Source organism: Calypte anna, chromosome 3 (genome assembly GCF_003957555.1).
Source record: "Calypte anna isolate BGI_N300 chromosome 3, bCalAnn1_v1.p, whole genome shotgun sequence".
NCBI classification, from domain to species: domain Eukaryota; kingdom Metazoa; phylum Chordata; class Aves; order Apodiformes; family Trochilidae; genus Calypte; species Calypte anna.
In genome coordinates this window covers 50,642,139-50,665,107 of record NC_044246.1, presented here as the reverse complement: position 1 = coordinate 50,665,107, position 22,969 = coordinate 50,642,139, and the positions used below count along the sequence as shown (strand labels likewise).

The window sequence follows — 22,969 nt, the reverse complement described above, 5'->3', positions numbered from 1 at the left end:
CCAAAGCTGGCACTAGATATTGGTTCTATGCACAGAAGGTGTCCCATAAAAATTATTTGACCAAGCAATCAACTATAACAGTGAGAAGTTTGCTGTCTGAAAATAGATGCATCACAGCTGAAAATAGCATCTCTCTAAGATCTGTAAACTTAGAAAAAGAGACCGCTTGTCAGTGTCACTGACTAACAACTTCCAGGCAGGAAGAAGAGGAAGATTTTTGCCCCATAGTTGCTCATTTTCTGCCTCAAACAAACCTCAAAATCAGAAGAGACTTTTTAAAAAGTCTCATCTAAATTTCCCTCTGCAATTTCAAGACATTGTGCTTTAAATTGTGATGGGAATTGCTTTAGAGGGACAGGTAGATTTTCATTTATAGAGACCCTATAAATATTTCTTCCATTAACTGGGCCTAATCAGGTTTGTTATCATGTACATATGATACAATAATGTCTTTGAGAAAATTTTGGGATGAGGTCAATAAAGAGAGACAGAACTAAAGAAGGCAGTCCAACTTGTATTTGTCCCAGTACCAGAGGCAGATCTATGCAGAACAAGGATTCCCGGTCTATATATGCTCTGCTATTTTTTCAGACCTGAAAATTAGCTTTTGAAGTCTTTAGTGGAAAGGACACTGAACAGGAAAGTACCATGGTGAGGTATTTAAGCTGCTCTGGCCAATTTCCATACCACACAGGGCAACACTTCCATGCTGGGGTGTAGTATCTGCAAGATCTTTGCATTGACTTATAAAAATCTTTAGGTCCTTCTGATGGGCAATGCTTTTTAATTCTGATTTCTCCCGTCAGAACAGATTTTACTGAAAATGTGCTTTCATTAAAAAAATGAACTGTTTGTAAATGACTTATCTGCCTTTAAAGATTAGAGGATAAAGGAGAGATCGAGTGAACATTATGTATTTGTATTCCCAAGAAGCTGTTGGCAAAGTTACACACCACAGAAAGAAATGAGTCTATCATGGTGTGCCACTGGAGAAGGGTGAAGTTCCAGATCATCTGCAGTACATCAACAACATCATTGTATGGAAGTCTTTGAGAAAGGTAGGAAGGTAATCTGCATTCTGTAAGAATCTGGCTTTGCTATAAAGAGAAGCAAGGTCAAGGGACTTGTCAGATCCAGTTCCTTAGAGTTAAATGACAAAATGGGTGCAGACACATCCTGAAGTATGTGGTCAGTGAAATAGCAACTATGCCTTCACCCACTGAGACAAAAGAGACACAAGCCTTCTAAGGCATGGTGGGGTTTTGGAGAATGCAGATTACTGGATACACTGAGATAGTGAAACTCCTCTATGAAGTCACCTGAAAGAGAAACATTTTTTCATGGGGCCCTGAACAACAGGCCTTTAAAGAAAGCAAGTAAGAGATAGTCCACATTATGGCCCTGGGATTTTCCAGAACAGGAAATTAAAAACGTGCTCTACACTGCAGCTGGTGATAATGGCCCTATCTGGAGCCTTTGGCAAAAAGCACCTGATAGGCCTTGAGGTCGTCCCTTAGGATTTTGGAGCTGGCAATAAAAAGGCTCAGAGGCAGTTTATACTCCAACTGGAAAGAAATACAAAGGAGTTGCTTCAGAGGTAACTGGTACAGAGGCATCACTCCTCTTAGCACCCTCCTGCTAATACTGAGCTGGATGCTTAAAGGGAGGGTCTTATCTACACACCATGCCACTGGTGCCACCTGGAGTAAATGGATCACCCTGATAACATGGTGAACTCAAACAGGGAAGCTGAATTACCCAGGCATTTTGAAGGGGATTACAAATTGGCCAGAAGGAAAAGATTTTGGACTATTCACTGCATGTGACATAGTGAACCATGCTGTGGAAGATACTCCACCCCTCCACCCCTCTTCCATTATAATGAACTCTCAGATAGTGACAAGCAATTTGCTCTTTTCACTGACAGATCCACAGGGCACTGACAGAGCCTTGTGGGAAGTCAGTGGATGTGGAAAGCCTCCATTTGGAGTCCTACGTGACAAGTCACAGAAGTGGCTGAAGTAGAAGGTGAATCAAGCCAATTTCCAGAGGTAAAAGCCATCCAGCTGGCCATAGACATTGCTGAACAGGAAAAGTGTCCAGTGCTTTATACTGATTCATGGATGGCAACAAATGCCTTGTGAGGGTGGCTGAAGGGACAACTGCTAGTACAGGGGGAAGCCAATTTGAGCTGCCTCTCTGTGTCAAGATGTTGCTGCCCAGCTAGAGTCGCCAGTGGTGAAGGTAAGGAATGTAGATGCCCCCATACCTAAGAGCCAGGCTACTGAAGAACACCAACAAAGCTATCAAGTGGACCAGAAAGCTAAAATTTTCCAAATAGAGTTGATCTGGGAGCACAGAGGTGAACTGTTTTTAGGTTTGCAGGCCCATGACACTTCTGGTCACCAAGTGTGAGATGCAACATACCAATGAGCCTGGGACCGAGGGGTGGATCTAAATTAGACACTATTGCGCATGTTATCCACAGTTTTGGCAGATGTGCAGCAATCAAACAATCCAGATGGTTAAAACCTTTGTGGCACAGAGGATGTTGGTGTAAACACAAGTATGAGGAGGCCTGGCAGACTGATCACAACACACTCCCTCAGACTTATCAGTGGTAGAAACAAGCACTGGGGGGCTGGAAAAGTACCCTGTGCCTCATGGTATTGCTGTAATACTATTCTGGGCCTTGAAAGGCAAGTGTTGTGGTGGCATGATACCCCAGGCAGGACCAAATCGGATCATGGGACTCATTTCAAAACCAACCTAATAGACAACTAGGCCAAGGAATGTGATATTGCATTGATGTATCATATCTCTTGTTGTGTGCCAGCATGCAGAGAAACTGAATGCTACAATGGCTTGGTGAAAACCACCCTAAAAGCAGTGGGTGGTTGGACTTCCAAAAATTGGGATAAGCATTTGGCACAAGCCACCTGGTTAGAGAAGACCAGGGTATCTATCAATTGAGCTGGTTTTGCCAAATCAGACCATTCCATTCTCTGGTTTTTGGTTCTCCCTGACCGTTAAACTGAGACACATGGGACTGCAGAAATATTTTTATGGGGTGAAATTTGGCTACACAGCAAAGCGTGGAGTTTAGTAGTCTGGGGAAGAGCCAGCAGTTAGATTGGAGCCCACATCAGTGTTGGAACCAATTTTGCTTAATATATGAACCAATGACTGGAGGAAGGAATGAGCAGTGAAATCTTTGTGTTTGCAGTGGTACTGGACTTTTTCAAGTATGCTAACAGTGCACAGATAGCAAAAGACACCTGGAAAGACTTCGCTAAACTGAGTGGGCAAAAAAGTGGCAAAAGGAGCTTTGGTGCAGATAAATGTAACTTGCTGCCATAGGCTGTTGTGGATGGGACTTTCATCAACAGGCTCAAAAAAGACTGAGAGAAAGTTAGGACACTGGGACAGAAGACAAAAAAAAGAATTAGGCAAGAGTGTGTCCTCTAACATACCCAACCCAACATCTGTGGGTACTGAAGGAGTAAGAAGGGGATGCACCAAAGAACTTGGCTATGCTCAGTTGCTCTCCTTACCTTGCCTTTCCTATTTGCAGTGATGGAGACACAGCAAGCTACTGGGTGGACCCAGCAATGTGGTTTTTACATTCCTGTTTGACAACATTTCTGGTAGAAGAAAATCTTAACAAAGAGTTTCAGCTATCAGAATAGTTTGCCTTGATAAAGAAAATTTTTACTTTTTTTTTTAAATTATGTTACTATTGAGGAATTTAAATGAATGCTGTTTTAAGTATTTTATAGTGCTTTAACACCACAATATATTATAAAATGTTAAAAGTAAGCAGCAAAATATTAAAAAATTATCAAATCTTTGCTACTCTATAAGAAATATTTTTATAGATCTGGATCAGTTTTCTTATTTGCAAAAAGGATGGAAAAAACTGGTCATATGTCTGATTTTATTCATCAGCAGTGCTCTTTTATAGTGCAGAGAAAACATGACATCACAATAAGGTGGATTGTTTCGAAAGCAAGAGACGATAAACAAAGATAATGGGCTTGCTAGCTACAGATATTGCTCACAAGATACAGCACTCTCACAATGAAACTTGATAGCCCGAAGGTAATAAAATACATAATCCCTCTATTCAGAGAAGTTGCCCTCCAAATTCCTTACCACCTTTCCTGGTGATGAGCCTTGCCTCATCTTTATTCTTCTGGCAGCGCGCCTTGCCTTGTTGCTATCTTTGGTTGGCCTTGCTTTGCAGCCTGGGACCTTGCCTTTTCACTGCTCTCAGGTCTCTCAAATTACTGAGACAGCCCTCCACAAGAACTGGAGCATGTTTTGCAATGCTGTCATTTTTGGTGGAATAGAAACATCAATTGCCAGTCAGGTCTAGTGATTATTTCCTTTTCTGATGCTTATCAGCCTCTTCTCCCATTTCAAAAGCTTTTGCTATTGTAATTGTACCAAGTCTGCTCGGTCTAAGGACACAGTTAGGATATTTGTTACGTGCACATGATGTACAGCATGATAGAGGGGCACTTAGTTCACCATTACCAGTGATCTCCCCTGTTTAATTTTGCAAAGAACTACACTGGAACTACAAAAAACTACACTGGAAAGGAGTACTAGCACCTGCCTGGTTGCTCAGCACCTTACTCAGACAGAGCCCCAGTCACCTTGGGTAGCACTGACACTGGTGTGACAGCACCATGACCCAGCTTTGCTAGGGCTTGGTTGAGGGCAGAGGGAGGGAGCAGGTTGTCAGCAGCAGGGTGGACCTGTGTCTCTGAGCTGCTTATGCCAGTGCCTCCTTACACCAGCCTGAAGACTTCATGGCACTGTCTCTCCATATGAGACAGAGCATCTGATATAGATATCTATAATGTGGACAGTGAAGGGCACACAGAGTTGTGACAGGGACAACTGATCTTGCCTCAGTTTTGAGGCTGATCCTGATGTTCTCTGATCCTGAAGCCCAACTCCAGGAGGAAGTGGCAGGTTTCTGTGCTTTGTGTTTCTCATTGTGCCATTTGCCATTCTACACTACTTCCCTATTTCTATTTAACTGTAGGATCTGCTTCCCAGAAGGCATCTTGCCCCACTGCTTCTCCTAATCCTTTTCTTCCCTTTTTTCTCTCCCAGATTTTCTTTTGTGACTCTGACAACTCTGTGATAAACATTCCTCCTCCTCACAGCTCTGCATAGGAATATGCCCATCTGATGGCACGGGTGGGCAGAGCTGGCATACAGAACACAGCTATCGTCTCTCTGTATGCATTAATGAAATTCACCAGAAGCCTTCCCACTGACAATAAACTTCTGCCTCACAAGCCATCCATAGCAAAATATGAACAGGGTTTACTAGAGCTGGGGCTAGGACCCTCTCTGGAAAATTACCCCAGAGTTGTCCCAAGGGAAATCTGGTTTCTTGTCTCTAGAGCAGCTCCTCACATGCTAGAGACAACTGTGAGAATCTGAGGAGCTGGATCCCTACATAGTGCACAGTCATTCATATGATTAGCTGAGTGTGGTGGTGCAGCAAAACACAGTGTGTGCTCCCATCAGGTATTGCTGCGCGCTGGCCAAATAGGCTCAGGCTAGTATGGGACATGACAAACCTATCAGCTGCATTTGGGGTGACTAACTCAGGGAGGTGCACTCAAGAAACTGAAGTGTGGGCAGGATTTTGGTCACCGCATCATTTGATTCTGACAGTGCTTCCCCCCGCATGAGGCAATATACCCTTTAAATTTCTCTATTTAAATATATGTGTCTTGCTGAATGCTGGTACATGGGCTACAACTAAATACAGTTGCAAAAAACCTGATACAAAGATGAGACTGGCTCTGAGGCATGTGTCAGCCTGTGACTCCCTCAGGCTCCAGAATGGCTGCCTAGTACCCTGATGGTCAGCCTCAGCAGAGCTGTCAGAGTACAAGAGAAATTGAATCTGCTTCTCATTCTCAAATGCAAGAAAGGTGGAAGAGAGTAAGTCATAAAACTGACATCTCAAGGGACCACATTCTTGGAGTAAAGTAGTTCAGGGCTCAATCTCCTACAATGAAGGAAAGATGATAGTTTTGGCCTTTTTTTAAAGTGGGATCAGTGAAACAATTTCCCTGTCCATGTTCTTCCATGAAACCAATAAGTTAATATGCAAGCACAGGCTAAAGTACGAGCTCCTTTAGTTATAGCTTTATGTACTAGTGTGCACTGAGATGATCTGTGGATATACAGTTGGTGGAGTGCAAGCCCTGAAATGCTTTGAGTAGCTGTTTTTGGCATGGCAGCAAAGGAAATGGGTAGACTGTGTGTGCACAGAAGTCAGTGGGTTGTTACCCCAAGGGAGGTGGCACAGTGGGAATGAAGTCTACATCTGCCTGAAAATATTCAGCAGCAGCTGGACCTATAGAAGTTAGAACTAATGCTGGAAGCCTTACCATACAGTGAAAAACCTTAGGAAGGAAAGGACCTTGTTGACAGCATGCAAAGAAGACAGGGAAAGGAGGCTGCTGAGCTGTTATATTCACTGGAAACCGGTCTGCCATAAGATGCTGGCAGCTGAAATCAAAGCTCAAAGATTAAAATCCCCAAAACCAGTTACCACTCACTCCTGTTGAGCCCCTATTTCAGATTTATCACCACCTTGCAACAGATCTGTGAGATGTAGATTCACCTAATCACTTGGAATCATCCTCTACAAGCACAGTACAGCCCATGGAGGGAAAAATGTCTTCCTTGGGTCATATTTTTGGAGATAATGGCTCAGCAGTCATAATGAAGTCATCAAACACCAAGATGAGGAAAACCAAAATCAACAGATACTGGTAAGTGGTTTCAACCAACTGGCTAATAAATAGACACATCAAGTAGTTTATTACAGTAGTTTATTACTGTAGTACAATGAGATTAAATTCCTTTCACAACTAATGTACCTATTATATCAGGGTATGTAGAAGCATTTTATTCCCAGCAAGTTACACTCTTTTTATCTTTAATCATGCAGCAAATACTGTACAAACATGATTATATGACATATTTTTCTTTCTCCCTAAAAAAAAAGACAGCAAAATTACAAAAGTATAGCTTTATAAGAAAGCTGTTTCATACAATGAACATTTGATTGTATTTGGGCATGGCAACATTCAGTTTTAATCAGTGATGAGACCAATCCCAAAAATGCTAGGGGAACTGGGAACAGGGAAATGACATCAGTGTTAGAGATCTGGAAAATATATATCTGTATACACTAAAAGAATGAAAAATATAAAAAATCTTTTCAGGGATTATGCATCACATTTATTTTTGTGTTGAAATCACTTATGGAGCCTTGAAGAATATAAGTGCACCAACAGTTTCTGCTTTCTTTCAGACAAACATTGGGAGTGATGCAATTGATTTAAAAAGCATTACTTCAGGTGTAAAGAGCTGTAACTGAGGTCAGAATCTGGCCTGTCCGTCCCGCTAATGGTGCTGCAGAAATAGACAGAAGCATAGGGTTAGGAGGTCATTTTGCTGGCAGCCCAGAGAAAAGAAAGATGAAGATGTATGTTTAATAGATTTTTTTTTTTAATTGATAGATTATAAAATGTGGCTGCTATTACAAACCCTCTCCTGGATGATTGTGGCTGATGGCAACCAGGTGCCTTGTGGTAGAAGTTCAGCAGCAAAACACTTGTTTCAAGAGCAAAGCTGCTGTGTGTTTACACAAGGAGAAGAAATCTCCTTACCTGGTAGCAGCACAGACATTGGCACTCACACTTATCTTATGAAAATGCTGCTTGCTCAAGTCAGTGATGACTCTATAAAGGTACTGTTAAGTCAGCTCTGAGTTTTACCAGGAGAGGGCAGACAGAGACACATACATGTGCTCACATGGGTCCACATGTTTACACATGCATGCACACAGATTCATACACTCCAAATCATGTGCTGGGCACTATGGAAACTGAAGTCACATATATAAACATGCAACTCAGATCCTTATAATGCTCCTTCTCAAAACTGAAATAAAAAAATGCAACTTGCAGAGCCAACCTGAAATCCTAAGATTAGCAATTGACTTCACTCTCTCCCTTCTCTTTCCCATGGTCAAAAATATAAAAGGTATAATTTTAATTACACTTATTATGTACATATTCAAAATGTAAACATCACTATGCAGCACCTAGCACCCTTTTGCTTAGCAAAGTCACTAACATTTTTGTCATGCAAGCATAGGGATATTTCAAGACTGTGGACTGCCAGGTTGTGGGAAGTGTGGAAAATCATTAGGGTTTATTTTGCTAATGACCTGGCTTGAAAAGAATGGGGGAAAAAAATCAACACAGGTGGGGCTGAGGTAGATTTGGCTGTATCTGATGTAATGTCACTGTACTGAGCAGGGAGACAAATGGGATCTCAAACCAACAGAGAGGTCACCACAAGATAAGCAGATTGGGTTTAGAGAGAAGATTCCCCCACTCCAATGGAAGGACACCTCATCCTGCACTTGTCTCACTAGAGGTGATGGAATCAGTAATCACCACAGTATTAATGACCCTAAACTCTGGACCAGTAGGACCGTACATGGAGGTCAGATGGTAGCCCAGCTGCTGAGGACCAGCTGGTGCTTGATCTCTTTTTAAAATAGTCAGGAAAAGGAGGAATGAGAGAGGGCTATGGAATGATCTCTCCAGTGCAGGTATCTGCCTGTTGCTCACTGGGCTGAGCACAGCAGAGTTTTTGCATGTTGGCCAAAGGTGGGCTAGCAGCTTTCTTCCAGGTTGTAGTACCAGAGACAAATATGCCCCAGAATTTGAGTTTCTAGAACAGCTGCAGAAAATCCACCTCTTACCTTCTTTCTGTGCTGATGGATAGAGGATAGCCTCCCAATCAGACAACTGCATTGCAAATACACCCATAAGGCCTAAAGTGCCTGAGCCCTGACAGCTGCAGTGATTCACAACTGGATCAACAAGAGATCCCTTATTTTAGATCCACATGTTCCCAATTGGTTGCTCTGGCTATCTAGGTACTGACCCCTGCGTTATTAGAAAACGCTGTCTCATTAATGCCAATAATTCCTACCTGCCTCCTTTGATTTACAAGTCAAACAGCCTTCCCTTCCATTCTGTCTTACCTGAAACTATAGGGCTGAAACTGTCAACAGTAGATGATTTCCTTTCCTTTCTTCCCTGGGATCTCTGCTCCAGGGGCCTTGTTACTATTCTAATAATCCCCATCGGTGGCCCCCTCTGCCTCTCACCCACTGACATCCTGATGAGGTGTCCCATTGCTAATGGGAACAAATCCAATCCTGCTCCAGAGTCCAGGGGTGCCGAAGGGGCTGGGCTCTTCTCATCAGCTTTGGGTAATGCGTGCCAGCTTTGTCCTCTGCCTCCAGCTTTCTGGGGTCTGCCAGGGCTAGGGAGCTTGCAGAGTTTGGCAGAAACAGCTTAGCCACTGCCTATAATGGATATCTTCCTTGAGCTCTGCTTTCTTCCCGAGCTCTGACAGATCCACCTGCTGCAGAGGCAGCCTCTCTTCAAAACCCTTTCTCAAGATTGATCAATTTCTCTGACAACCTTCTTGCTCTCCACCACTGAACAAGGAAGAATGGATACAGATGGAGTAAGACATGCAAATCCCCAGGGAGAGAGGTGGAAGAACAGTGCAGAATCAGGGTTGTGGGATTTGGGGAGAAAGGCTAACCCATTCATGGGTCATTGCTTGCCACTTTTAGGGCTGAGCTGACATTTTCTCCATCTCACAATCAAGACACCCAGCACAAAGCAGTCAGCACTGCCACCAAAGTGCTTCCATGGTATTGATAATAAATGACAACTTTTAACAGCAGATCATATCCCAACTTAGGATAATCAGGAAATGCCAGCAGCTCTGAGATCCACTAGGAAATCAAGTTAGTGAGCTACATCTCTTGTGGGGATACATTCAGATCTAAAACATAAGTCAAGAAGAAATAATATCACTTATGAAGGAGAGGGCTTCTACTGGTCCTTCTCTGATTTCCATTTTTTTACTGGGCAGCAGGGAAAATGGTTCTTTCCCCATTGCAGGAATCTGTAGAGGCATCAGTGCTGGGAATGCCTTTAACCCACTGTCTTCCAGGTGAGACAGTATGCTTTCTGTTAGCAGTTCTGTCATCTCTATACCCCTCACCTCACCAGGTATATATACTCACTGCTCCTCTCTGAATTCATGCCCTTCATGCTATGACATGTTGTAAAGTAACCCAGCAAAATCAGGTACTTTGCAGAGCTGTATCTATGTCCCTTCAGCAGCAGCCACTGAGTTTTTGGTTATTACTAGATGATGCTGTATTGTTGTTAGAAAGAAAACCTGAGGTTTGAACCTTGTTAGAATGGGATGGTATTGCTCTCAGGTCTAGCTGAACACAGTCCCATAGTTACATCATTTGAATATCCCACTGGGCATGTTGTTCCTTTTTACCCAGGTACATTACACACAGAATATTGTTATCATATTGGGAATCCAGATACACTGATATCAGTTGACAGCTAAGAAAACAAACATAACACCATCTCAACTACAGTTAACCCTTCACATGCACAGTAAAGTAAAAAACAGAAAATAGAAGTATTTTGTCTTTAAAAGTGCCGTGCCTGCAATCATTTAGAAAAGACAATTAAAATCTTCTCACAAAATATTGGATTTTCCATCATAGCCTAGTAGGTTAAATACTAAAATCACACTAGAATGCAGAAAATGGTGAATTACCATCTCCCCTAAGTTGTCTTTGAAAATCTAAGAGCCAGTGAATAAAGTCAATGAAAAACATTTACCACATTTTTTGTCGGTAGCTTTTTGCCATAGGATGGTAAGGGCTTTAGTGCCTGAGGTATAGGTAGTTCCTGGATGCTTTTGGGAAAATGGGAGGGGGGAAGAGTCTGGAGAATAGTTTGCATAGCTTGAAGATATAAAGAAGCAGGTGTGTTCCCCACCAGGCTATTGAATTTGTCTTCCCCCAACAAGGCTGTCCAGTGGTCCGGATGCTCCTGCAGAACTTTCCGCATCTTAAACTGTGGGTTTGGCATGAAGAGCAAAAGGTAGTCAAGGCAGAGCTTCTTAGATGCCACATTTACTTTTGAGTCCCACATCTGCTCCAGGATGACATCCAGCGGGGTAAGCCCTTTACTATCTTCTATCCTGGGAGAAGCACCATTCCCAAGAAGGATAAGAACTGTCTCTGATCTCAGCAGTTCACAGGCAAGGTGCAGGGGGGTTTTCCCATCTTCCAGGTGAAAGCAGCCAGTCCTATTGATGTAGGAGTTCAAGCTGGGGAGCTTGTGTGCAATATTGATGATCAGTCCCAAGATATCTATCCTGTCATAGGTGACTGCCATGGCCAAGTGAGGAGCGGAGGATGGGCAATAGCAGATGTGTTCCCCAGGCACCTTGAGAGCCTCCTCTGGAAAATGAGACAGCAAATATTGAGCATAAGGCAGGTGATTATGCACCACTGCATAGAGAAGGGCTTCTGAAGGTGAGTAGGTTCTTAGGCTGGCATTTTCCTCCCAGTAAAAATACTCCATAGTTCTCATGTCTTCCAGCATCCACACAGGCTTGTGGTCTCTCACTGCTTGGTAGAACATATAGGATAAAAACTTGCAGTGCCTGCTCTGATCATCCTGCAGGCTGGCCTGGTTACTGGCCATGGCTCACCAAATAAAGAGCAGCTCCGTGTAAAATCACTCCAGACTGTAAGATCTGCGCACTTGGAATGCAGATCCTGATGCTGCTGCAACCTTCAGGCTGTCATTGCTGTCTGGACTGCACTAGCTGGAATGCATGGGCTGATCATCTCCACCCATTCATTGTTTTTCCCCTCACTGCAGTTGTTTTGTTTAGGTAAGCACAATCCCACAGGCTCAGTTAACCCATGACATGCAAGTAGGTGGTTAGTAAGTACATTCCACTCTGCGTGGCACAGGTTACTGGAATGCTGTCAGGCTGCCAGGGATTTTATACACACACAGCTAGAGAGAAGAGAGGGAGAGACTAAAATTAGCTTGAGAGGTGAGGCAGATTTCTGTCTGTATCTTGTATCGAATCAGATCAGCTCATACACTGCAGTAAGTGCAGTAGCACTATTCACCTAGTTTTTTATGTCTCTCTCACACACGGAGCTCATTCTGTATTAGAAAATACGTAACAATGAAAAATGCTCCACAGCTAATAATACACATTATTATATGCTGGGAAATCAAGGAATTGGTGGCTGTAGCATTAAGAAAGGATCCCTGGTGGTATGGATAGCCACTTAGGAGACAATGATGTTAACTGATTGCCTATAAAGCATTAGTGATGGTTAAGATCCTAACATTAACCTCCCCAGAGAGCTGAGTTGAATGATAGATGGAGCAACCATGCTGAGATTCATAAAGCATATTGCTCAGTTTAAATGCCTACCTCTGTATGGCAAGGAAATATCTGAACTGTCTCTCTGTGGCACATATATAAACAAGAGGTACATAAATAAAAGGTTAAGGGCCAAACTCCACTGGTGGTTGGAGAGCTGTTCTGAAATGTCATGCCCCAGGACTAGGGTCAGATCCAGTTGCAATGGGAGCACGTGGGGTTAAGCTATGAGATTTGTGCAATGCCCTCATAAAACAATAAGACCAAGGCCTACAGGCTTGAGCGAATAGTGCCTATGTTACATTTCAAAGGCTGGAAAGGTGGAGATTCTGGTTGGATCCACCAGGACAAAGAAAAGAGGACACCTTATTACACAGCTTTATTGAACAAAATAGGTAGGCATTAAAGTGGTAACCATGAAACATCATTCTGTAGAGAGAAAGAGAAATAGGAAGAGAAAGGAAAAGAGAGCAAAAAGGAAAGAGGAAGTGAGAAAGGAAAAGTCAGATGTAAAATTGATCCGGGGCTGGAGCACCTCTGCTATGAAGAGAGACTGAGGAAACTGGGATTGTTCAGCCTGAAGAAAGCTCTGGGATGACCTTATAGTTGCCTTCCAATACCTGAAGGGAACCTACAGGAACTTTTCATGAGAGTGTTCAGTGATATGACAAGGGGAAATGTTTTTAAACCAGAGGAGGATAGGTTTAGACTGGATCTTAGAAAGAAATTCTTCAGTACAAGGGTGGTGAGACTCTGGAACAGATTGTCCAGAGAAGCTGTGTCTGGCCCCTCCCTGGAGGCATTCAAGGCCAGGTTGGATGAGGCTTTGAGCAGCCCGGTCTAGATGAGAGGTGTCCCCATGAGGAGATGATCTCTTCCAACCATTCTATGATTCTATGAAAATTACTGTATCCAGTGTTGGACAGGAGGGTTGGTGTCGGTGGGAAAAAAGAAACATTGAAGCCCACCATCACAAGTCCTTTTATAGGTCTATTTCACTCAAACAGTCATTTCACAACAACAAGACATATCAGATTGAACAACTGGAGCAGACCTCTGCCCACTTGCTCCTCAATCATTATCTCTACTATTGCCTGCAAAGGTCTCAGGCCATATGCAGGCACTATTTCCATAGGTTAACATATATTTGTTTGAGGGCTTACAATGGTGTTGACTCCACTCCCTCTTGACCAGTCCCTTAAAATTATAGTTGTAGAAGAGAAAACAAAGAGAGAGAAGGGGAAATAAAGAAGTTATAGTGAAGTCACCAACTGAAGTTTGCACCTCTGGATCAAGGAATTGTTTCTTCTCAGCAGAGTAACAGTCTCTAGCTTTGTGGCCTCCCCTCTCACCAAAGCTTAAGTCCTTCAGACTGCTTGAGACAAATGCATTATGCATCCCACCCATTGGACAAGGCAGAAGGACCTGACCAAACTTAAACTCACAGGAAAAAATTAACTAAGCAGCACACTTTATGGAAACTTGTATTTAAGAGAAGAAGGCTTACATGTGTCATATAAATCAGCAGATTGCAGTAAGATGGTGTCTCACCATATTGACTGGGAAACAGGGAAAACACAGCAAATCAAGAATTAATTTTATTTAATAAAGAAACAAATTTATATTGAATATATTCAAACTAGGGAGTAATCAAGTATCATATCTGAACACCTCCAAATGATGTCTGGGGTCATCCAAAATCAAAGCCATTCACAAAACTGGATCTAGATCTAGCACTTCTTCTGAAGTTTTCTATGTTCAAGTTCATAGGCTAAACTCTTAATTTTAGGAACAGTTAAAATAAACAAGTATACATCCAGTTTTCACCTACCATTACTATGGTTATGAATGGAATTGCTGCCACATGGTAATTTTCTTATGGTAATATCTGTCTTGTACCCATAGTCATAATAAATGATGTGCATGCTCAGGGCCATAACCAAATTCTGCTGAAGTGCACAGGGAAATTACCACTGACTCCAGCATGATCTGCATCAGATCTTACTGGAGTACTTGGAGACACATTTTCTGTCTCCAGTTGCTAACCCAAAGCATCTGAAACTTGTCCTTAAGTACTCAAAAGAGAGGTGATTCAGTATTTAGGTGGCTAGGAACTTTTATCTAAAGCTCTTACAGGGCTTTTCCTACTAGTGAATCATGGCTATACCCTAGAAATTACATTAATTTCATTATTTCTACATTGTAAGTATAGGAAAACACAAGCAGATATTTTGCATAACCCGTTTTTACAGAGTAGTTTATAATGAGGTTGGGCACTCAACCAGGAATTTCTCTGTCTTTGCCCAGTGTTTATAGCCATTAGGCAACCCTCACCTGCTATAGGCATTTAGATGAGGCTCCCCAGGAAAGTGGTCACAACAAGCTTGTCAGAGTTTAAGTAGCAGCTGGAAATGCTATTAGTCTATGCTCTTAGCTTTAGTTTTAGATTATCCTGCAGGGAGCAGGAAGTTGAGCTTGGTGATCCTTATTGATCCTTTCAAACTTGAGATATTCTATGTATTTATGATACACTGAAATGCAGAGTATATCTGTGTGGGAAGTTAGTGCTTGGTACACTGAGGGGAATTCCGGTGCATTGTCTCATCTGGAGGATTTCAGAGTGGAGACATTCTCACAGTACAATATGGCTTGGTGTTGAGCTAAGGACCGCCAGGTCCTGTTATTACTCCCAGCTTCATCCATTGCATATTGATCCCAGCACAGCCAGGGTCACAGTTATTCTCTAGTGTTAAATCTGCCACCTCTGCAGTCATCTCAACCAAAGTGATTCTGCTACTGCTACAGCAGGGTGATCACCACGCAGAACCACTTTCGTAGTGCTTCCTGTCCCTCTGCTGTGCAGTCACTTCTGGGCAGCCATTTTGCTGTGAAATGGGAATTAATTTCTTCATTTCACTTGTTGTAGACTGTGGCATACAGCAGACATGGATCTTTTGTCTTCCCTTCCTTGGTCATCCAGCCTCCAGGCTGCATCTCCTCCTTCCTTCTTTGTACCTGGCCTGATGACTGCAAGCTCACAGGATCACTTTGACCAGAAAGATGACCGTGGGGGTTTTTTTTTGAGATGGAGAAGGAATAATTTGGCACTGACTCTACTTGCTAACCCAGCTGACCCTGAGGCTGCAGGGCATCTGGTCAGGCAAAAAGTGAGAGTCTTCAGCCAGTAGAGAAGAAATGAGGAAGCCAGAGCCTTTCAGGGACAGCCCACAGTCACAGAGGAGTGATTGCAACGTCAACATGTGCAAACACATGTGAAAGTCAAGAGAAAAATATTCTACAGGTATCTGCAAGGAGGAGGGAAGCTGAAATCTCCAAACCAGGCCTAGCCACTGGGTTCATGGCAGAAATACTCCAGCCTTCTGATCATATTCATGGACCTCCTTTGGTCTTGCTCCAAGAGCTCCACATCCTTCTTGTGTTGGGGGCTCCAGAACTGGACATAGTACTCCAGGTGATGTCTCATGGGAGCCAGAGTATAGGGAGAGAATCACCTCCCTTGACCTGCTGGTCACACTTCTTTTCACACAGCCCAGGAAAACATCTTCAATTACAATTTACTTCGTAATTACAGATTACTCAGTAATTTGCCCAGGAAGCCCAGCACAAAGAAGTTCTTCACCGGATTTGCTCACCTCTGTGTGGCACTTAAATGGCTCAAGTCTCTGCTCTGCCAGAGTACTGCCTACCATTCTGGCTCCTCTCCTCATCCAGTTTTGTTTTTTTCAGGAGTTTAGAAAAGCTAGAACTGTGTTTGATGGCAGTGTATCTCTTCTAAATTTTACTACAAATATAATGCATCTTTTAAACATTATCGGTCCACTAGAAATGGAAGACAATGTGGAAAGCTTTACTGGGAAACTGGGAGAAGATTAGGAGTTCAGGAATTTGGGGAGTTTCTTTGAATATTGATTTGTGGCTAAAATTATTGTATCCGAATTCATAAGCTATTTGTTGTGGCTTCTCTCTTGGACAAAGTGCAGGCTAGAAGGAATGCAGAATCAGTTTTAACTCTTAATGTTCAAGGGAGCAGTAGGAGTTTTGAATGATAAAACAAACAAGTTGATTTTACCCAAAATACTTACCATTTCAGCTGAGACCTTTAGGCTCCTTAGACTTCTTCCTGTGTGGTGATGCAGGACCCTCCCACACATACTGCACCCATCATGATGTCAACATCAGCCAACATTGTTCTTGCTTTAGTTACAAGGGAGGTGAGCACTGTCCTTGTTTCAATGGCAACTGGAGTAGGCTGAGATAGTCTGACACTTTCTGACCTTGCCTGCTGGGGCAGTGAGTTGGAACAACTTGGTGCCTTCTTGTTCTAGTGCAAGTGCAATCAGTTGGGATGATTAGTCATTCCTTAAATGCATCTGGATTTCCTGTTGCCTGGGAAACATACCCAGACCCCTCTTGCTTAGATCACATAGAATCATAGAATCTATAGAAGTATAGAATTGTTTTGGTTGGAAAAGGCCTGTAATATCATTGGGTCCAGCCACTAACCTAACTCCGCTGAGTCTAGTGCCAAAACATGTCCCTGAGCACCACATTGCCATGCCTTTTAAACATCTCCAGGGATGGTGATTCAACCACCTCACCAGGCACCCAGTTTCAGTGTTTGATGACCCTTTCAGTGAAGAAGTTTTTTCCAGTTTCTAGTCTAAACCTCCCCTGATGCAACCCAAGACTGTTTCCTCTCATGCTATCACTTGTTACCAGAGAGAAGAGACCAATCCCCACCTTGCTACAACTTCCCTTAAATTAGCTGTAGAGAGCAGTAAGGTCTCCCCTCAGCCTCCTTTTCTCCAGACTAATCAACCCCAGTTCACACTGCCTCTTCTCACAGGACTTGTGCTCTAGACCATTCAACAGCTTTGTAGTCATTCTGCTCCTTATCCACATTTTTCTAACTAACCATAGGTGAGTTGTTTGAAGCTGTGATGTCTTCAGAGTCAAGCCTGTGCCCTGTATCTTATCATCCCATTCCTGTATTCCTCTATCTCGCATTCTGTGTCTCTACTACTGAAAGCCTCTTCTGTCATATCAGGCCTATGATTTAACAGTAGTATATTAAGTTGGAGTTGTGAGCACCTCATGGTGCACAGAATAGATAGTTGTTACTGCTATGTGCATAAAACTATGGTTGTACCATACAGGGTTAGTCAATGTAAAACAAATCAGCCATAGCCACTTGATCTGAAGGAAAAAAAAAAAAAGATCTTACAGCTAAAGTGAATGTTAAAAAAGCAGCAGGCAGGTCAATAGGAGTCCAGTGATCCTCTTTCTGGAGTAAACAAAACCAGAAAGGCTTTGCATACTGCATACTACTGAGAATGTGGCTTAGGCTTACCATCCCTTCTCTGTCATTTCTTCCTCCTTGCAGCCTGTGTAAAGACACAGGGAGCAATGAGGAGTGCTGTGAGGTCAAAGGTAGATGAAGACACCTTCTGCAAACAGACAAAAGTAACAGATGCTTTTGATCATTGAGAGCAAGGATTAATTGCTTATTTACCTGGGAGTGGGACTTTCATGTTTGTTGGTTCACTGTTTGTTGGTGCATTTTCTTACTTTAAGGGCTGAGCAGACATGCCAAAGGCCCCAGCAATCTAGTGGTCAATTTGAGCTGAATTCAGCTTCTTCCCGACAGTATTTTGCCTGGGAACACACATGAAAAGCTTTAGGAAGAAGATGCTTGGGAAAACAGAAGACGAAAAGGCTTTGGAGAAGATTGGAACCATCTCCAGCATCCTACCTCTGTCAAAAACTTCAAAGAGATGTTTCTTGCTATCTTTCTTCAGTCACTTTTATTAGCATCTGTTTGCAAGAAATAACTGATGCCAGCTCCTCTAGGTGCTTTGCACAGGAGGGGCACAGGATGGCCTAGAGAGGACAATCCAAGAAATAAAGCCATTGCCAGGTATCAGGTGTCTGAGCACAGATCAAGAGTGTTACATAAACCTGATCTCGATTCAGAGGCATGCTACTTTTCAGTATCCTGTCTGCTGCTCTTCTTCCTTTCCTTGGGAAAAAAAAAAAACTGGTCTGTAGGTCATGGCTGATATACCTTCAGCCACAGTGAGCCTCTAGCAATGCTTCCTATATTCTGCTTTCCATGTCCAACCCAGACTGTGTAGCAGAGCTTGCAGGATGCTGCCTGATGAGTTAGCACCACTCTGCAGAGCCCTGATGTGCTTCTGTGGTTTCTTCATGCTTTTAATGCTATTGTTGTGAAGAATGTTAGACTGAGCTGGTGGCAAGGGCGGATCACAACTTGAGGGTGTGGAGCAAAAGAGTGTGTCTTAAAAGACTAGATAAAATCAAGGTGAAAGACAGCAGGTGTTGGATAGAAAAGAAACTGCTCTGTTACTATGGCAATGGTGGATAGCTTACCTATGTCAAAAGACTGGAACAGTATAGCTAACACAGACAGCTGGCTTTATGGAGCATGAAAAGTTTTGTTTATGTCCTGCTATGATCTAACTAGCTCTAATTCATCCAGATGAGTAAGCAAAGCTTTGAGATAGTGGAAAAATATTCAGATTGCCCTGTCCCAAATTTCAGAATTTTTAACTTCTGCTTGTAGAATTCAAAAAGTGAGTGAAACTATCTCTGATCATATAGCTAGAGGCTATAGTGATTATTTAAGCAGAGCTTTACCAGTTTAAAAAGCATTTGAATTACATATCATGGGACCAGATGATGTGTCGTATGCAGAACAAATCAAGCTCCACGTGGTTATTTACCTGCAGCAGTTTGGAAGTGAGAGATCACCACCTAAAATGTAGTATGAATAATATGCAATCTATGTAAGAGAGAGTCATCTACAGATAAATGGAGGGTGCTCAGTTCATGTCCATGCTGATGCTTGAGCACTGCTGTAATCCAGACATATATTCCATTTATACTGGCACATTCAGCTGCTCACCTGCACATGCTGCCAAGACCTGGGACACACACAAGAGGTAGAGGAGCCTGGGAAACACACTATTTTCCTTCAGGTTCTTATTTATACTGTCCATGAAAGGCTTAGACTTCTGTGTCTGAAGTTCACCTACTGCTCCTAAAGGCAATGAATCTGAGCCCTATTGCAGGAAGCTGCAAACAGCATCCACTGAAAATGCACAAATCAAAGGAGCCAAGTGTGCCTCTGCCTCTTTTCCTCCTTTTAAGCTCAGGCTATAGAAAGAGCCCTGATATAGAAAACACTTCCATCATTTGTTGATGCTGATAAGAGCAAGCTTCTTAGAAGCAACAACACAATGTGGTGGCCAGCAAGAGCATAGGGAAATGCAGCATGAGGATCATGAGAGAGTAATTCCAGATGATCAGCTGCCTTGCAATGTACTTATGGTGGAGCCTTCTGCAAATGTGTTAGCATCCCCACAATGGTGAAAGAAGGAAGGTGGACTAAAGATGGACCTTGACACAGAAACTTCTGTGTCTTTAGCTTTCACAGGATAGCAGAAGGTAAAGACAGGGACTAGGAGAAGGAAGGTCTGCCCATTGTAGAAGAGCAGTTCTGAGACCATCTAAAGAATCTGAAAGTGCACAAGTCCATGGGACCTGACAAGATCCATCCATGGTTTCAGAGGGAACTGGCAGGTGCAGTTGCAAAGACTCTTTACATCATATTTGAAAAGTCTTGGCAATAAAGTGAAGTTCACACTGACTGGAAAAGGGGAAACATAACCTCAGTTTTCAATAAGGTAAAAAAAGGAAGACCCAGGGAACTACAAGCCAGTCAGTCTCACCTCTGTGCCTGGCAAGATTATGGAGAAGATCCTCCTGAAGGCTCTGCTAAGGCACATGGAAAATGTGAAAGGGAATAGAGGCAACACTTAATGTTACAACCTCCATGTCTGGGGAAGTGTAGCTGAGAGAGACACAGATGAAGTGTCGTAGGGTTAGCAAAGCTGTGAGTTCTGGCACCTCACAGCAATGAGCAGAAAAATTTAACAGCATTTCTTGAGTTATGATGAAAGTCTCTTTAATCCATCTTCTTGCTTCAAGGAACACAAGTTATAAAAAATGCACAAGCCTCTTTCTCTACTGCAAGTGAAAGCAGAATGCTTGTTTTAGGAACTCCTCTCATCTCTTCTGGCATGTATATAACCTCAGTGTGTGTAACTGGAGGGCATTGGCCAACTTCAAATGAATGTTGAAGGCTGTCCAGGTGTTACTGTGTGACCAGAGTGCCAGAGACCTATGGGATAATACCAGCTCTGGCCCCCAACTCTGGTGTACAATCTCCCTTACCTTCAGATGAGGGATATGGGAATGTAAAGTCTTTCCCAAAGCAAAATCTCTCATACATCACAGCATGAGGAGTGCTGCGTGAGGCAGTTGTCATGATCTGAACAAGCCTGAGCAAGGAGGAAGGATGCTGAGGCCTCAAGTTGGACTGGACTTAGGACAAAGGCTGAGCTTGGCCCAGAGATGAGTCAGAACCAGGTTTCAAGTGAGGTAGCAGAGGGAACATTCTCAGAGTGCTGGAGAAAACAGAAAGCAAGAGGGTGCCATGAATCACAGAATCACCTTGGTTGGAAATGACCTCCAAAACCTAGCACTGACAAGACCTTAACTAAGCCACAACTAAGCACTATCTATACGGTTCAGTAACTCCAGGAATTGTGACTCCACCACTGCCCTGGGCAGACTGTTCCAATGTCTGATAACCCTTTCAGTGAAGAAATTCTTATTAACATCCCTAAATATCTCCTGGAGCAACTTGAGGCCATTACCTCTTGTCCTATCACTTGTAACTTCACTGAACAATACCACATTTCTGCCTCTGTTCTCATGGATGTAGGAATAAGGACTCAAATAAACTATTTGGTTTATTTCATTCTCCCTTTTCAGGGAAATTGCTTGTGACAAGCTGTCAGCTGGGGACTGTGAGGTCCTGCAGGCTGATCCAGGCAGAATCTTTCCTGCTATGAATCAAATGATCTTCTTCCTTCAGCTCCCAGAAAAGCACTACCCATTTCTAAAGGCAGGATAAAGATGTTTGAAACTCTCACTGAATGTTACGTATCTCTTCAAATACAGGTTAGATCAAGTAACACACTTGTGTCTGGAGGATTAATATCAGCTCAATTTAATCAGCTGTGAAAACAACAAGGCTAATTTTATTCAGTTTTTTAAAAAATGCTTTTGAGACCTGATTGCACAGAGCCTGGATGCCAAAAATCCTGATGTCTCCCACTCCCATGAGCCCATTTGTTTCAGTTTCCAACTTCCAATTTGAAACTACATCTCTCAAAGATAGTACGAAAAATAGATCACCATGACTCTCCCAGAAAGTAACCTGTCAGCTGATTTCTTCTTCAAGAACAAAGAGCCCTTGCAGACAGTCTATACCTATGGAGACATTGAACCTGATGATGTTTTTCCAGTGAGTGGCTAAGACTGTGAGACAGCTGGATGTTTTCCTTCCTTGTGATGATTTCAGGTATCAGTGCCCTGTTTCACCACACCTCTATGCAAACAGCAAGGCTGGCAACTACTGAGAAAGTATTCAGAAAGGCATGGGTATGGGTACATTTAGTTCACAAAACTGATTAAAAGCAATGCCTTTTCATGCAAGCCATGAGTAACCTGGGGAATTCAGTGCTACACAAGATGAATGAGGCTAAATGCTTTGCAGTCTCTAAAGTAAGATTTTATTTTTTCTATAAACATCAAGATCTTTGTTCTGTGCTCACGAAGCAGCTGAAACTACATCAAAACTGTGACTTTAAGGTCCTACCACCACACAGATGAGCAAATAAAAAAACCCCAAACTATAGCTGTGCTATCTATAACACAACAATGATAAATTTGTCTGAGCCTTCTTAGTAGTTTTTGTGCTATATAGGTACTGCAAACAAGAGCTTGTCATGAACATATCTCTGTATTAGTGTGTGGGAAATGCCTGTGTGATGAGACTGAGCTGCTCTGCAGAACAGACAAGTTTAATTTTATCTTTTGGCAAAACTCATGGTTGAAAAAGTGATGAACATCTTTTTCGAATTGTTTTTATTGAAAACATTACAAAAGAAAAATTCAGGTTGTGTTAAAAAAATTCAGCTTTGTTAAACCTTGCGTTCTCCACATTGTAGTCCCATAATTAACTGCTGGAGGTCACTGAAAACAGTCTTCCTTTGCTAAAGAAGTCTTTGCAGTGTCTTCTCAGGCCTCAGAGGTTGACATAGACTTCAAAGTTAAATCAGTCATCAAGAACACCAGCTCCTAGGCCCTGCATTTTGTTGTCTCACAGACAATATACTTCATCCAGATCCAAAAATAACCACAATGTTCTTGACGGTTTCCTGTTTGTTTGGGTTTTTTTTTTTTTCAATGGGCTTTTAATCTGGGGTAAGTGCACGGTTTGATCAACAATAAGCACTTCAGAAATAACTGAAAATTGTATTGTCCAAGTAAGACTCTCTAGACTTTTATTGTTTCTGTTGCTTTGCTCAAATAATTGTACTGAATGGATTCCCTGAACTTGTGACAACTCAGCCAGTGACAAATTGCTTCTACTTCTACCACTAATGAGTTCAGAGCCTGCTAACCTGCAGCTGGTAAGCTTTTTTCCTTC

General features: G+C 42.6%; 1 protein-coding gene across 1 annotated transcript; it reads right to left on the bottom strand.

The window, feature by feature from the left end:
- Positions 1-10,772: 10,772 nt before the first annotated feature.
- On the bottom strand, positions 10,773-11,663 carry LOC103538209 (ankyrin repeat domain-containing protein 9). Its single transcript, XM_008504533.2, has one exon. It carries the CDS (start codon positions 11,661-11,663, stop codon positions 10,773-10,775), a length of 891 nt encoding a protein of 296 aa, XP_008502755.1.
- Between the last annotated feature and the right edge of the window lie 11,306 nt (positions 11,664-22,969).

Coding starts and splice junctions, on each gene's coding strand:
- LOC103538209 (XM_008504533.2), bottom strand. CDS start 11,663: ATGGCCAGTAACCAGGCCAGCCTGCAGGATGATCAGAGCAGGCACTGC.